We start from the raw sequence: 16,171 nt of genomic DNA, 5'->3' as shown, positions 1-16,171 counted from the left end.
TCCCGTCTTTCCTCCTTTCGGTACGAAAATATCACGGTACTGTCGAAGAAATTCCCTTAATTTCCTTTTCTCCATCTGATTTAGAGACTGTCCTGCAACTGCAACCATTTGGTCGAATTTGTCGTTGGAATTATCAGATGTTGTCGCCTGACGGATTATGGATGTCACAGGTACACAAGTTCCTACTTTTGTCTCTTTCTTGATGGTCACTGGGTAGTCGTTGACATTGATAAGTCTCACAGGAATTTCTTTAGCCGAAGTCACCAATTCCTTTTCAATTATGATTCCACGGCCAACCTCATCGTCGTGGTTCCAAGGCTCCATCATAACAGGTGTCTCTTCGTCTACAATTCCCTGTAGTCGCGCTACTATGATCGTTTCGCTTCTCGCAGGCACGACTGTATCTTCTTTAATGGCTGGTTGCACAGTGTTGTTATTATGTGGATGATGAAATACCTCCTCGTTGCCAACTTTGATTACCTTATTCTTAAAATCCAGTTGGAATCCATGCATATTCATTACGTCCATTCCTAATATAACATCCTCTTCGATGTCAGCAACTATAACTGTATGGATGAACTTTTCTGCTCCAATTCCCAATTGTACCTGGATTTCTCCATGAATGTTGGCATTTTCACCTGTAACGGTCCGAAGTCGCAACCTCGTTGGTAACAGTTTCTTACGGCTGTTGGGCGTATAATGGTTCTGGTCGCTCCGGTATCCACCAACAACGTATGTCTTTTACCATTTATTTCTCCATCTACATATACACTATCTTCACGACATTTCAAAGAAGCTATTAGTATGAGAGGGTCTTTGGAAAAGTTCCGGGTCAAAGCTGCCCCCCTAAGGCTGACCCGTTCTAGTTTTCCTGGTGGTGAGTTTCTTGATTTGAGTCGTACCTGGGGTGCTTACAGGAGCTTCGTACGTGTCCTATTTCGCCACAATTCCAGCATCTGATGGTGTTCGTTTTCTTGTATGTCATACTCTTAATCATATTAACGAGCTGGTCAAGTTTATCTTCATCTCCTTCCTCTTTTACAGTCCTAACTTTACTGTACCCTCCAGAGGCCTGCGTAGATGACTCGTATTCGAGGGCGACGGATAAGACATCAACCAGCGTCTTGTGACGAGCTAATCGTAGTGTTCTCTGCATTTCATGATCACGAAGACCATCAATAAACGTTTGAACGGCCAATTTTTCCATCATGTCTTCGGGAGCTGTTGGATAAGCATATCGTACTAATCTGGCAATATCTACCTCATATTCTTGAAGAGCCCTTTCTTCTGTCTACGATTTTTAAGCTGCGACTGATATACATGTTCCAAATGTTCGTGGCCATATCGGATATTTAACCTCTTCTTGAGTTGTTCGAAATCATCGGTCTCCTCTACGGCTATGGTCTGAAGCACATCTAAGGCATCTCCTCGAAGAGCGATAGTCAGGTTTACAGCCTTTTCTTTTTCAGACCATCCATTCGCTCTTGCGGCTGATTCGAACTGTTTCATGTAGTTGTTCCATGACGATTTTCCATCGAAAGTTGGGACTTTCACATGGACAGAACCTCCACTTCCTTCAAATTTCGGCCGTGTTTCCAACTTACATTTCGTCTCTTCTTCTTTTGTCTTTACTGTAATTGGATTGTTTCCTCTCTCTGCTGTCCCTGTTTCCTCCATCTTCCTTTCCATCTCTTTAATCTTTTCTTCGAAGGCCAACTTATCGGCAGCAACTTGGTTTTTTAACGAAGATATTCTATCGTCCAGGGCAGATATCTCAGAAGTGACTTTAGAGATTTCCGAAGAGATGTTAGCAGAAACTTTGCTTTCCAGGGACTCATATTTTTACGTAACAATATGCTGTTTCATATTTTTTAGTATAGAAATGTTGAATTTGATGTAGCTTACAATCCTAATGAAATTCCATACGACTCGGATATATTAGTGTTTCTTATAACTGCTATTAACCAGTCATGGAAAATTGCAACTGGATATTTTTTTTATACCTACTCTAACAGGCAAACAAAAATCTGAACTTGAACAGTGTTTGTCTATTTTACATGAATGTGGTCTAGTTATAATAAATGTAACTTTTGATGGTTGTTCCAGAAATCAAAGAATGGCCAATGTTTAAGGGGGAATATAAATGATATTTTTAATTTAAAAACAAACATAAATAGCGTAGGAAATACTTTTATTTTACCAGATCCATCAAATATGATCAAATTATTGCGTAATATTTGTGGCGAAAGAAAAATTATTATAGATGGAAATGGCAATGAACTTAACTTTTATTACTTAGAATAACTTTTTAATTTACAAGACACTAAAGGTGTCTGTCTTGCAAATAAATTAAAAAATGCCAAATAAATTTCTTCCGACAAAAGATGAAAGAAAAGTTCGCTACCCAGCTTCGCAGCCGATCAGTTGCTGATGCTCTCAAATATTGTAGGGACAAAATAGGAATAACTGTCTTTCAAAATTGCTCAGCTATTATAAAATTTATTAAGATTATGAATGATGCCTTTGATATTGTAAATTCGCGAAGACTATCTGCTTTTCATTATAAAAAGGCTCTTTGTGAAAATACTATAAAGCAAACAGAATACTTTGATAATACTTTTTCTTTATATGTAAATAAGTTATTGTTAAAATTCAAATATTGTGTTTACCTTTTCGTGAATCACCTCCTTGTTTGCAAGATTTAATATTGCTTTAAATAGACTGCTATCATTAGAACTACACGCTTATTTCATCAACCAAGTTTGCAAAAGGAATATTCTTTACATATGCGGGAGTATCTTGATTTAGGCCATATGCAGTTAGTCCCTAATGCCGAAAAGAAAAAGGGAAAGTATTATATTGAATATCATTGCGTTGTGAAACCAGATAGTGTTTCAAGTAAAATTCAAGTTTTGTATAATGCGTCTCAGAACAGTTCCAGTCTTGGCAAATCTTTTAACGACTATTTACTGGTCGGTCCAAACCTACAACAGAACAGTCTCAGTTTTGTTAAATTTTCGACTTAATCTTTTTGCGCTGTGCTGACATATGTATGGTAATATTTTAGTCGCTCCTAACCATACGGATTAACAACGTGTTTTATGGAGAATTTCTAGCCATGGGGAAATTCAGGAATATCGTTTGTTACCTGTTACTCTTAGAATAGTATCTTCGCCGTATCTAGCTTTAAGAACCCTCCAACAATTAGTAATAGACGAAGGCTCTCGTTTTCCTAAACCGTCTCGCTTATTTGTCATGCTTCGTACATTGATGATTTTGTTTTTCATCCTTCGACTCTCGAAAAAGCACAAACTTTAGTTGAAGAATTAGTCGCTTTAAGTTAAGAGGTTTTGAATTACGGAAATGGTGTTCGAATGAACCCAAATTGTTGTCGTCGCAATTTCCTGATTTCCATATTAATCATCACTCCATTAATTTTGATCCAGAATCAAATGGTCCTTCATTAAAAATCCTAGTAGTATAGTAAGTACTCCTAGTAAGTACACTAGTAAGAAATATTCATTTATTACTGATTATTGATTTTTCTTATTTCAGCCCTTAATCCACCTACCATTGCCAACTTCTGGTACGGGAGTACTACTTAAAATTAAAGAAGACATTTTGTCAGGTGAAGATTTTAATTATAGAAGCAATTACAAAACCAAATCCCAGATGACCATCCTCTGCACAGAGACGCATTAATTTGCGCAAGATACATTGATCAGGTGACGTGGTCGTATTGGATGGACGTTAAAACAAACTTATGGAACGACATAGCCTTTTACCAATATTATTAATTAAATGATTTTATATTGCTTTTATATGACTTTTGGATTTGTTACGTTGTTTTTTTTTCTTTAAGTTCCGTAAGTAAATTATGTAAAACCTGTAGAGATAAAGTAATCCAAGATAATAAATATGAAATGATACACTTCGAAAAATATATACTTAATGAAACCTCCTGGATTACAATTTCTGAAAGTTTTAAAAATAAAAATGATATCGGCTAGGCTAGGCTAGACAGATTCATCTAAGCTAATCCGTACACAAACAATTTATTTTTTGACTCACCAACACGAAAAAAAGTCTCAATACAAATTTAGTTCGATCACCCTGTACAAATTTAACAAAAATAAGAAAAGGTGAAGTGGTAAGCGATGAGTTTTATACTCGACATATAAGGTGGTCCGTTCCACTCAAGACTTCTGGTCATTGTCGACCGCTTCTTTTACTTCTTCAGGACATGTAAGACAAGGCAGACACAGGTGAGACAGGTGTCAAACATACAAGCAAGGTGCCAATTCTTCGGCTGAGAAGAGATCTAGAGATAAGCTACCACCTCCTTGTCATTGTCGATCACTTCTTAGGGAAAGAAGAAGAGATCCAGCGAAGAGTTTTTACAACCCTCTGGTCATTGTTGATCACTTCTTGTACACCTCCAAGGTCAAACTGGACCATTGATACGTTCACATCGGAGACCCTGATGGATAGGTTATAGAGGAGAAGAAAACACTGCTGAAGTTTGGACATATAAGGTTTCGGGGAAACGCAGAGATTTTCCTCCAGAAAACTCTAAACCAAATAAAAATAGAGTATTTTCGAATAAAACCATTTATTAAGCTACACAAACATTTTTGTCCGAAGTTGGTGTTCGGGAACATTGTAGGATTTCTAGATGGAAACCGCTTTCCACACCAGAATTTTTGGTGTTTATTGGATTAATTTTCCATACTGGTACCATACGCATATCAAAATTAAAAGATTACTGGAAAATAGATCCATTATTTAACCAGAAATGTTTTTCCCAAAACATGAGCACAGATCGTTTTCTGCTAATCTTGAGATTCTTACACTTCGCTTATAATCCGATAACATCAAATGATGTACCTGCAAATCGACTAAATAAAATTAGACCAGTCATTAATTTTTTTAATAATAAAATGACTGCTCTATATCACGATACACTTACAACGGTATGCTACGTTTGGAATAAAAACGTGTCTTTGACGCGCAGTTACGTCACGTCGATGCATCGAGCTGTTGTATGTTATGGTGTGAGATAGTATTTTCAGTGTTTTGAAATCTGGTTCGTGGTTTTTAATAAGTCGTTGTTTATTGTATGTTTGGATTTGAAAAAAAAAAAAACTATTAACTATCCGATAGGTGATTACAAGCGCGGGTAAATTATTATACCTATTTAAAATGACGTCGTGTGCCGTGGCAAATTGCGGAAATTATAACCGCAAAACAAAACGAACTGACATTAGGTATTTCAAATTTCCGGAATATAATGAACTTTCTAAAAAATGGATTATAGCTTGCCGTCGAGCAGACAACATAAATTTAAAAAAATGGTAATATTATTTGGAATAATATAAATTAATGCATATATAAAAATGTTGCCTTTTAGCTACAATTTGTTCCGCATATTTTGAGAATGCGCGTTTTGAGATTTGTTTCAAAAAACAATTTTTGAATTATACAAGTAGAAACTTGAAGGAAGATGCTGTACCAACTTAAAAAAGACAATTAGTTACGGATTCATTAAGATCCGAAAGATTGGCAAAAAGAAGGCGATGTATTGTTGATAATATTTTGCAACCAATTAATAATTTAAGCAACAATGAGCTGGAAGAAAAGGAAAATATAAACGTGCCATCTTCGTAAGTTATTTGATATTATTTAGGGTTTAAAAAAAAATTATCTAAGCAATTCTATAACATTTTTAGAAGTGATCAACGACAAGTATCAGAACTTCAGCAAACAATTTTTAATCTGGAAAAAGAAAATTCCAAACTAACTAGCATTATAGAAGAGACGAGAGAAGAAACTGATAATGTAAAAACTTTGTTAACAAAAGTGTTTACTACTGGCCAAATAGAAAGGATATTACATCCCGAAAGAAAAAAATTGCAATGGTCGCCAGAAGACATAGCATCAGCTATTTTATTGTGCAGTATTAGTCCTAAAGAGCATCGACATCTTAAGTCATTAGGTTACCCTTTGCCGGCACTTTCTACTTTAAGAAAATGGGCTTTCTCATTTTCATTAGAACCGGGTATATTAAATGATGTTATTACGTTGATGGGTAAAAAATGTCGTGAGTTCAACGCTAATGAAAAACTGTATGTCTTATCGTTCGATGAGATATATCTAACAGAGTAGATATCGAGAAGAAGGGAGAAAAGGTAATAGGACCTCATAAAAATTGTCAAGTGGTAATGGTACAAAGTTTTATTGGACAATGGAAGCAACCTGTATTTTATAATTTTAATCATCCCATGACAGAATATATATTAAAGTCTATAATGAAGAAACTTTATTCTGTGGGATTTATAGTAGTTTCTGTAGTCAGTGATATGGGTACAGGAAATGCAGAGCTTTGATCAAAAATGAATATAGGTCACGATAAAAATCCATATTTCTACCACCCAAGCACTGATAATTTGAAGATTTTTGTATTTCATGATGTGCCGCACTTAATAAAATTTTTGCGAAATCACCTACTAGATCACGGTTTTTGGATTAACGATACTTTATTTGACAAAACATGTTTTGAACAATTGCTTAACATATCTACAACAGAGTAGACTTTAGGATATAAACTTACAAAATTTCAATTTGATCTAAAAGGTTCTCAGAGACAAAAGGTTAGACCTGCTGTTCAACTTTTTTCTAATACTGTTTCAAAGGCAATAAAGTATTGTGGACAAAATGATTTTGTGCCACCGAAAGTACCTACGAAAGAAGCTTCCGATTTTGTACTTTTAACCCTTTAACTACCGGACCTATCTCAAAAAATATTAACTTTAGCTACCAGCGGTACACGTAAGTACCATTAAAATAAATCGACGTTACAATAAAATATAAACCAACTTAGTCTATTTTTGCCAAAGGTACGCAAAAGTCAGCTACTAGTGGAATCCAATAGAAACGCAAAATCTAACTCGAATGATGAAATCGAGAATGAAAATGATAGTTGTGAAATACCTAAATTTATTGACGATGTTCACGATCACAGTGTTGAAATTCACGAATAGGGAGAAGCTGTTAATGAGCTAATACTGACTAGTGCAGAAGAACACGTTTTGAGGCAGTGGAACAAAATTGAAAAGGCTACAGAAATTCCTACTTATGTAAAACCAAACTACGTTTGGGAAGAAAACTATTTTGAAGAGTGTCAAAATTCTCTTGATATTTTTATAAAATTGCTGGGAAATGTTCCCGAGGATATAACGTTTCGGTCTAATTTATATGCAGTACAAAAAGGAAAACAGTTAAATACGGCTAAAGAAGAATTTCTTGCATTTTTGCAGCAACGGGCTTATCTCTAGACGAATCCATGGTACTATGGAAGGGCAGACTTAGTTTTAAGTAGTACATTAAGCAAAAAAAGAATAAATTCGACATCAAACTGTATATTATAACAGAACCTTCTGGTATTATCCAAAACATCGTAGTCTACACAGGCACTTCGGACCCAGCGGTAGGAGGAAAAAGACATTCCACCAAGGTAGTTTCGAAGATAGCGAGAAGATTTCTCGACTCGGGACATGCCACCTTCAAGGATAACTTTTATAATAGTTATTTATTTCCCAACCATCTATTGACACGGCACACTTATTGCACTGGTAAATTACGTGCAGGTCGAATTAGAAACTCCTCAGAAGTAACCAATGCTAAACTATCCAAAGGAGAAATCAAAGCGCAATATTGTAACGGAGTAATGATTGGTAAATGTCATGACAAAAGAGATGTGTTATATATCTTCTGAATTTCCAAATACTTTGACTGAACATACAGCCAGGAGAGAATTAGAGAGACCATTACCAATATTGAAGTATAATTTGAAATATATATATAAATATATATATATATATATATATATATATATATATATATATATATATATATATATATATATATATATATATATATATATTTCTAAAGTATTCAACTAGTGAATTCAGAGAATGAACGTTTAAACGATCTATTACAAAACATTTCCCTGCATACTAATGCAGAAATGGTGCTTTTTAAATTAGCCTATTTTAAAAATTTAGCATTAAAAACTTTTTCTACAGGTGTAAACAACCTCTATTACGAATATCTTTCGCACTTTTAACTCGATACACTAGATACAGTTAACTGACACACAAAAACCCTCAATCTTACAACCCTCGGCCAATGAGTGGTATAAAGACAATTCGTACAGAAGCACGACCCATGACAACATCATCTAGATGGACCCAAAACTTCAACGTCAAATCAGAGAACTGCCCTGATTTATTCGAAAATTACCACGAAACAGATTACTATAATCCCCAAGAGACCGAATACTACGACGACCCTGAAAATACTTAAGATCTTCCGCAGGAAGAACATTTTCACGACACCTCATTGCAAGAGCAACCCACAGCTCAATTGATCTAAATAATATCAAAAATCATCCAAGACTCCAATTTTTTGGATTACCCAAAAGTAAATTAATAATCCTTATCGATACTGGTGGATCTGACACCATGATCTCTCCCAAAGCTTCAAATTTATTCAATGCCCATCACATTTATAAAAAAGACTTCACTCTTACATCAATGAAAAAAAATCACTTACATCAATGAAAAAGGGTGGACATGCGAGGTCGAGCCGCGTATCAGATGCGCAGATGGGACTCTTAAAATTCCTGACCTTGTCGCACATCTGAATGAGCAGGTAATTGTCGTGGACGTTGCCGTCAGCTGGGAGGGGCCTGAACCCCTAAGTACAGCTGCTGCGAATAAAACAGCACTGTACACAGAGCCTCGATTTCTTCAGACCATGCAGACCCGATATCCAGGGAAGCAAATTTGCATGGCACTTCTAATCATCGGCGCTCGCGGAACTTGGTGTCAGTCAAATTCTCGTGTCCTGAGAATTTTTAACCTTTCAAGGTTTGACGTCCGCAATCTTATCACTAAGGCAATCATGGGTGGCATCCATATTCATAGTTATTTCATGAGGTCCTAACATGAATAACTTATGAAAACTACGTTTCGAATATCGCATATCGGCTTCTTCCTATCGTGGGCCCTACGTTCGTCTAGTTGGGGTTTTATCTTATATGACTTCATGAATGTTGTTACGTCCTTTATGTCTGTGTCGTCCTTTTATCTACTATATATTTTATATTACTATTTTTAAACTTTATTTCTTTTTAGCAGCCCCTATTGGCTGCTGGCTATTTTTCCAAGCCCACGTTACCGTGTGGCTTTGGTTTTTACTGCAGGGGGGGACGGTCGGCTCGAACGATTTTACTGGCCAAACATCGGGCCATAAAGAGCCATACGCTGCTGGTTTGTTACTCTCCGGATCGGAACGGGGAGGAACAGACCAGCAGGAGAGGGCCGGTTTACGGATGACGGGGGTTGGTTAAGTGATGAACGAAGCCACCCAACCGGGCATCGCCCGGCCTCCAAACTAAAAGAGGATATGGCTCCACTCTGATAAAAAAAATCATCAAAACTGCCCTATTTAAAGAATTAAATAAACCCAATTTTATCGATGCACGCATCGCTGATTGGAGTAAAGACTTTGACATTCTAATAGGAAATTTTGATTTAGATTCATTTCAAGCCATTTTAAATTACACACATAAAACATTAACACTACAACGTTACAACATAGAAATACCATTTCAAACACTTTCTTTTAAAATACCCGTTGGCATAGAAAGGCGAAATATTATTACCTGAAACAAGAATAAATAACGAAATCTTCCCAGAATCCATTCACCACGGGACTAACGGTTACATCGACAATATTACTCCCGATTATCCAATACAAATGAAACTCCTACATGTAGAAAATCTAAAAAACTACGAAATAACAAACGACATACCTTCGAATTTTGACGCTAGTATAATTCGCACACAACACTTAAACCCCGAATAAAGAGAAAAAATACCAAGACTATGCCACAAATACAAAGACATATTTTACGATAAAAAGACAAATTAACCTTCACATCAGAAATAAAACATCATATCAGGACTAAAGACGAAAACTTCATTTACTCAAGAAACTTTAGACACACCAAAGCGATGCAAGAAGAAATTACGCGACAAATAAACAAATTACTTGATAACAATATTATTAGACCTTCAATCACCCCTATTCAGCACCCGTGTGGATTGTCCCAAAAAAAAAACTGACGCCTCCGGCAAAAAGAAATTTCGCATGGTAATAGATTACAGAAAATTAAACGAAAACACGATTGAAGATAAATACCCTCTCCCAAAAATAGATGAAATTTTAGACAACTTAGGCAAAGCCACGTATTTCACAACCTTAGACTTAGCCCAAGGATTCCATCAAATAGAAGTCCATCTCGACTCTATAGTAGAGTAAATAGACTGGCAAACGGCTTCTAGAATAGATTTTCGTGGGCACTTTGTTGCTAAAATGTAAAACCCATTTTTTTTTGGTTTCCAATATTTTTGTAATAATCACTTGGTCGTCCAAAAATCGTGGTGGGAGGGGAGTGGTGGGGAACCTTACAAAAAAAAAATGCAATTCTTTTTTAATCGTTTTTCGGATGCTGGTTTTTCGGATGCTAAAAACCAGCTTACACACTTCGTGAGCAATCAGCTAGTTGAATATTCATTAACAATTGTACCGCTCACTTCGTAATCAGCGGAGGATTTTACGACGTTTTACATTACAAAATAAATTTTGGTTTGAATTCTGAAATATTAGTCTCATCACATGAAGAGGCCGATACCAGAATAATATTACACATTCTGTCAGCAAAAATGGAGGGATATACAAGATGTATAGTAGACTGTAAATATACGGATGTGTTGGTACTCCTGGCCCATTTTAAAGACCTTTTAACTTCAGAAGTTTGGATGAGGGTTGGAACAAAGGACAACGAAAGAATTATAGGTATCCACAAACTCTCTATGGAATCTCTCTCTATCACTTCCTCAGGAAATGTTTACCAGCCTTTCATGCCCTCACTGGTTGTGATACCACTAGCCAGTTTGCAACTCTTGGGAAGAAAACATGTTGGAAGGTATTTCTACCAAATTATAGCCTCCTATCTAGAGTGGGAAGTGAAGAATATTTGAGCAAAGAAGTTTTCGATGATATTGTTAAATTTGTTATTCTTGTTTATACACCTAACGAAAATATTAAGTGTATTAATACTCTAAGAGGTATTTTGGCCACTACGAAACCTATTCATAAACTGCCTCCTATTTCAGACAGTCTGAGGCAACACTGCTTTCGTATACACTTCCAGACGAAAAAATGGCTATGTAGTGCGACACCAAGACCATCTCTGCCGAATCCGTTGTTAAGTGGCTGGAGTAAAGAAAATGGAGAGCTGGTACCAGTTTTAAGCACGGAACCACGTAAGCACGGAAATGTTGCCGAAATATACATATATTCTGAATAATTGTAAATGCAAAAAAAGGGAGTCAACTTTTGCCTTTATATGTGAAGAATAATTATATTAGCTTTTTTTATAATTTTCAGACTGTATAGGGCCCCAATGCTCGTGTAAAAGGAAACAAATCAAATGCATTGGATCTTGTAAATGTATGTCCCAGGTGAAATGTGGCAACAAAGGTGATATACGTGAAACAATTTTAACCGTAGATGTTAGTTCTTCTGAGAATACTGAAGAGTCTGACTTAGAATAAGATAACTAACATAAGATATCTAGTAAGTAAAAAATAGGTAAGTACATAGATTTAATTGTTTTTATTGCTATCCTTTGTTCTTTTATCAGAAATTTATTGCCAAGGAAAATCGATGCCATTTTAGATGTGTATATCCCAAGCTTTTGAAATTTAACCACTTTACTACGTCCTTAGTAAGCTTTATAATAATAACAATAATCTGTAAAAAAATTTTTGGGGATACGGGATACCCCTACATACCAAGTCACCTAGGGATCGATAACGGAAAGAGTTCCACCAGAGTTAAATCCTTTTGATATCGTAAGTATCTGAGATGAGTAAATTTTCCCCTTTGAGGGAGTGCGAACCGTATGGCTAAATATGGATAATATTAATAATTTAATAATAATAATAATAAGTATACAACCTTAAAGATATACAACAATACCTATTATGATAATATAAATACTACTACCACTTAACACACAGTATTTCAAAAGTGTTAATAATCTGACAACAAAACGAGCCAAAGAAGTCACTATTTACGCTACTATTCATCCTCCTTAAAATCAGCATCACAATGAAAAAACGACCATAACAACATCGCCATCAGTAGAGTCGGTAATGATATGACGTATTAAAAATAAAAAGCAATATTTCTAATGTCCAGATGGTATGCAAATTTGACGAATTAATTTTCGGATATTGTACATCCGAAAAACGATGAAAAACAAAATTCAATTTGTTTGGCTCCCCACCATTCCCCTCCCACTACGATTTTTGGACGACCAAGTGATTTTAACTTACAAAGATATTAGAAACCAAAAAAAACTGGGTTTTACATTTTAGCAACAAAGTTCCCACGAGATAGCACAATAGGATCCTGTTTAAACTATGCTACTATAGAAAAAACCGCTTTTACTGTACCTCATGGCCATTTTGAATTTCTCAGAATACCTTTCGGTCTAAAGTGCAGTCCAGCAACTTTCCAAAAATTAATGGAAACATTCTACACCCCTTTTAACATACATTTTGTTTCGTCTACATGGACGACGCACAGTGTACGATTTGACTAATCTAAGTGGACAAAAGGTATTTAAATTTTATTGTTAAAACTACGTTTAATCACTTCCATTTCACTTTTAAATACATACTTTAACTGATGATACAAAACAAAGACCCCAGCAGATTGCAGATCTTTTAGAAACAATGGCCGAAACTACCTGCACCTTTTTCAGGTAGACGATCGGCCGCTCAGTATGACCGTTAACGCTAACTTGTGTACACGTGTCTTGGTTTTCAGTGCAATTTTAAGTGCTTTTTTATGATGGATTCGACATCTACAGGTAATTATGCATTTACTTAATGAACCAGATATAAACAAATATGCATTTGAAAATATATAATACCCAATACAAAATAGGTCATCAATTTTTTTTATTCATTTGTCATACGTAACATTCATTTAGATATATATTATGTTGTCAAGTGTAGTAAAGCTGTAGGTATGATCTTAAAGTACTCTCTATTTAGTACACTTTCATAATATAATTACTGTTTTTTGCGATTTTTAACATATTTAGTAAATAAAATATAAACAGATATGTATTTTTAAATACTATACTTGTCTTAATACTCAATACAAAATAGGTCATCAAAATTATTTATTCATTTGCCATACGTATCTTTCATTTAGATATGCTATGTTGTCAAGTGTAGTAAAGCTGTATGTACTTATTGTCTTAAACTACTTTCTATTTCGTACACGTTCACGGGCGCCCATATTAAAAATTTAAGAGGGGGCTACACGTAAAGATGTTTCACATTATATTTTGTAAACTTTGGATAACCATATAGTTTAAAGCATCCGAAAAGCTAGAAGGGGTCCATGGTCTCCCCTGCTCATAGGTATGGGCGCCTATGTACACTTTCATAATACATTGTATAATTAATATTTCTTGCGTTTTTTAACATATTTTATGTTTGTGTTTACAGGTGCCCAAATGAAGCGGAAATTATTATTTGAATTTTGGCGTTCTATACCGGCTAATGGTCGATTAAATGCAGTAATCAACTTTGTGAAGATGAGTTTTGATGATCTGGATATTGATCAAGAACAAGAGAAGCAGTTAAAGGTGTTCTTAAAAAATGAATGCGAAAAAATTCGAGTCAAATGGGTTCAGAAGCAAAGACGACTGGACTTGTTTTTAAGTGAATACGAACAATGGTTAAATAATGATTTAACTTTCGATATGCTGATATTAGCAAATCAATCTCCAAAACCAAGTACTAGTGGTGGTAGACCTCAAAAAACTTTTATGGATAGCTCCAAAAAGACAAAAAAGAGGAAAATTCAACATTTACTTAGCGACTACAGTAAAGACCAATTATCGTTTGCTGCACAATTAAGTGTCCGAGCGAGTGGCAAACGTAATGCTGCTATGTTGATGGAAGAAGTATCGTCAGCCTCACCAAAACGTGCTTCCACATATAAGAAAGCAAGAAAAAATTTAGATGTCCAAATGAAACAAAGACCCTATACACCTGAAGAAGCTTTGGCCTTTTTTATAGCAAACAATTTTACTGTCCAATCTTATAAGAATGTACAACAAGAGGCAAAAGAAAGAGGTTTTAATGCGTATCCATGTTATGATTACGTAGCAAAGGTAAAAGAGCAGTGTTATCCTCGAGTTGAAAATATTACAGTGACTGATATATCGGCGGAAGTAAGACTGGATGCTCTACTTAATCATACCGCACAGAGAATATGTAAGAACATTCTAGGAGAAAGGTTAGACACCAACATGCAAAATTATTCTTTAATATATAAGTGGGGGTGTGATGGTTCATCAGGACATAGTTTATATAAGCAACCGTTTGAGGATCCAGAGAGCACAGATGAATATATGTTTATAATCTCATTAGTTCCAATAAAACTCGTAAACAATCTACAAGAGACCATATGGCAAAATCCTCGGCCATCATCACCAAGATTCTGTAGAGTACTCAAATTTATTTATAAGAAAGAAAGCGAAGCACTGATAAAAGATGAATGTAGAGCGATTGAAAGTCAAATTCAAGAGTTAGTTCCAACTCTTATAGAAGTCCGAGGCGTTACCATCTCGGTCACGCATCAAATGATTCTGACAATGATTGATGGTAAAGTGTGTAATGTGTTAAGTGATAATAGATCAACTCAAAGGTGTTTTATCTGTAAGGCAACATCTAAAGAAATGAATACAGCATTAATAACGAAAGAGCCAGACGATAATATGTACCAGTTTGGAATATCTAGCTTACATGCTTACATTCGTACGATGGAATGCCTTTTAAATATTAGTTATCGTCAAGATTTTTGTGAGTGGCAAGTAAGAGGAGACAATAAAAAAGAAATGTTTAAAACAAGGAAAGACGAAATCAAGAAAAAATTTAAAGAAGTGGGTCTCATTATCGACAAAGTAAAACCAGGATTTGGTACCAGTAACGATGGGAATACCGCAAGAGCATTTTTTTATAATTATACGACCACAGCACGCATCATCAACCTTAATGAAGGGCTCATTCACAATTTTGGGACGATTCTTGCAGCTGTTGCGTCTGGTTATGAGATTGACTCTGTTAAATTTCAGAACTACTGTATAAAGACTAGGAAACTATATTTAAGTTTGTACCCATGGTATAACATGCCTGTGACTGTTCACAAAATATTGGTACATGGAGCAGACATAATCAAAAATTCACTAATACCGGTAGGGCAAATGTCTGAAGAAGCATCCGAGGCTAAAAATAAAGAAATAAGAAGAGTCAGACTGGGACATACAATGAAAATTTCAAGACAGCGAAGCAATTATGACTTAATTAAATATTTATTAATATCATCTGATCCATATATATCGTTGTTGCGAAAACTTCCACTAAAACAATTTTCTAGACATGATAGAGATATAAAATTTCTATTAAAACAATAAAAACTATTTAAAATTTGGTCATGCCTTTTATTTACCACAATTAACTATGATTTTATCATAAAATGTAATTTAGAATCACTGAAGAGAGTTTCAGAGTTTTGTCCACCTAGATTAGTCAAATCGTACACTGTGCGACGTAATCAAATTTTCAAAATCATTACAAGAACATCTTATCCACATCTCCCAAATTTTCCAAAGATTCCAAGAAACCAATTTAAAAGTCCAACTTGACAAATCCGAATTCTTAACAAAAGAAGTCACTTTCCTAGGCCACTTGGTTACCCCTGAAGGAGTCAAACCAAATTCCGCAAAACTCAAAGCGATAAGAGAATATCCACTTATCCACTTCCCAAAACATTAACCTTTTAACTGCCAACGTTCCCATTTTGGGAACACCTATTAAAACATTTTTTTAGGATTGTTTATGCAATTATTTTTGTAAATCGCACTACATAATGTTTTGTAAAGGTAAGGGGCTTGCTAGTTTAAAAAAAAATGTTCTTAGATGTGGGTTCATTTTCTTAAAAAAAAATAGTAAAA

The 16,171-nt window shown here is 35.1% G+C and overlaps 1 protein-coding gene across 1 annotated transcript; it reads left to right on the top strand.

The window, feature by feature from the left end:
• The first annotated feature begins 12,722 nt into the window (after nucleotides 1–12,722).
• Nucleotides 12,723–15,704, top strand: LOC140449570 (uncharacterized). The gene is made up of 2 exons (XM_072542777.1): nucleotides 12,723–13,009; nucleotides 13,659–15,704. The coding sequence occupies exons 1-2, from the start codon at nucleotides 12,988–12,990 to the stop codon at nucleotides 15,629–15,631; spliced, it is 1,995 nt and encodes a 664-aa protein (XP_072398878.1). The 5' UTR covers nucleotides 12,723–12,987; the 3' UTR covers nucleotides 15,632–15,704.
• Nucleotides 15,705–16,171: the final 467 nt, after the last annotated feature.

Source organism: Diabrotica undecimpunctata, chromosome 9 (genome assembly GCF_040954645.1).
Source record: "Diabrotica undecimpunctata isolate CICGRU chromosome 9, icDiaUnde3, whole genome shotgun sequence".
Lineage (NCBI taxonomy): Eukaryota > Metazoa > Arthropoda > Insecta > Coleoptera > Chrysomelidae > Diabrotica > Diabrotica undecimpunctata.
The sequence above is the reverse complement of the archived record's forward strand: the minus strand, read 5'-3'. Positions and strand labels throughout refer to the sequence as shown.

Coding starts and splice junctions, on each gene's coding strand:
- LOC140449570 (XM_072542777.1), top strand. CDS start 12,988: ATGATGGATTCGACATCTACAG. Junction 13,010..13,658: donor GATGGATTCGACATCTACAG/GTAATTATGCAT, acceptor TTGTGTTTACAG/GTGCCCAAATGAAGCGGAAA.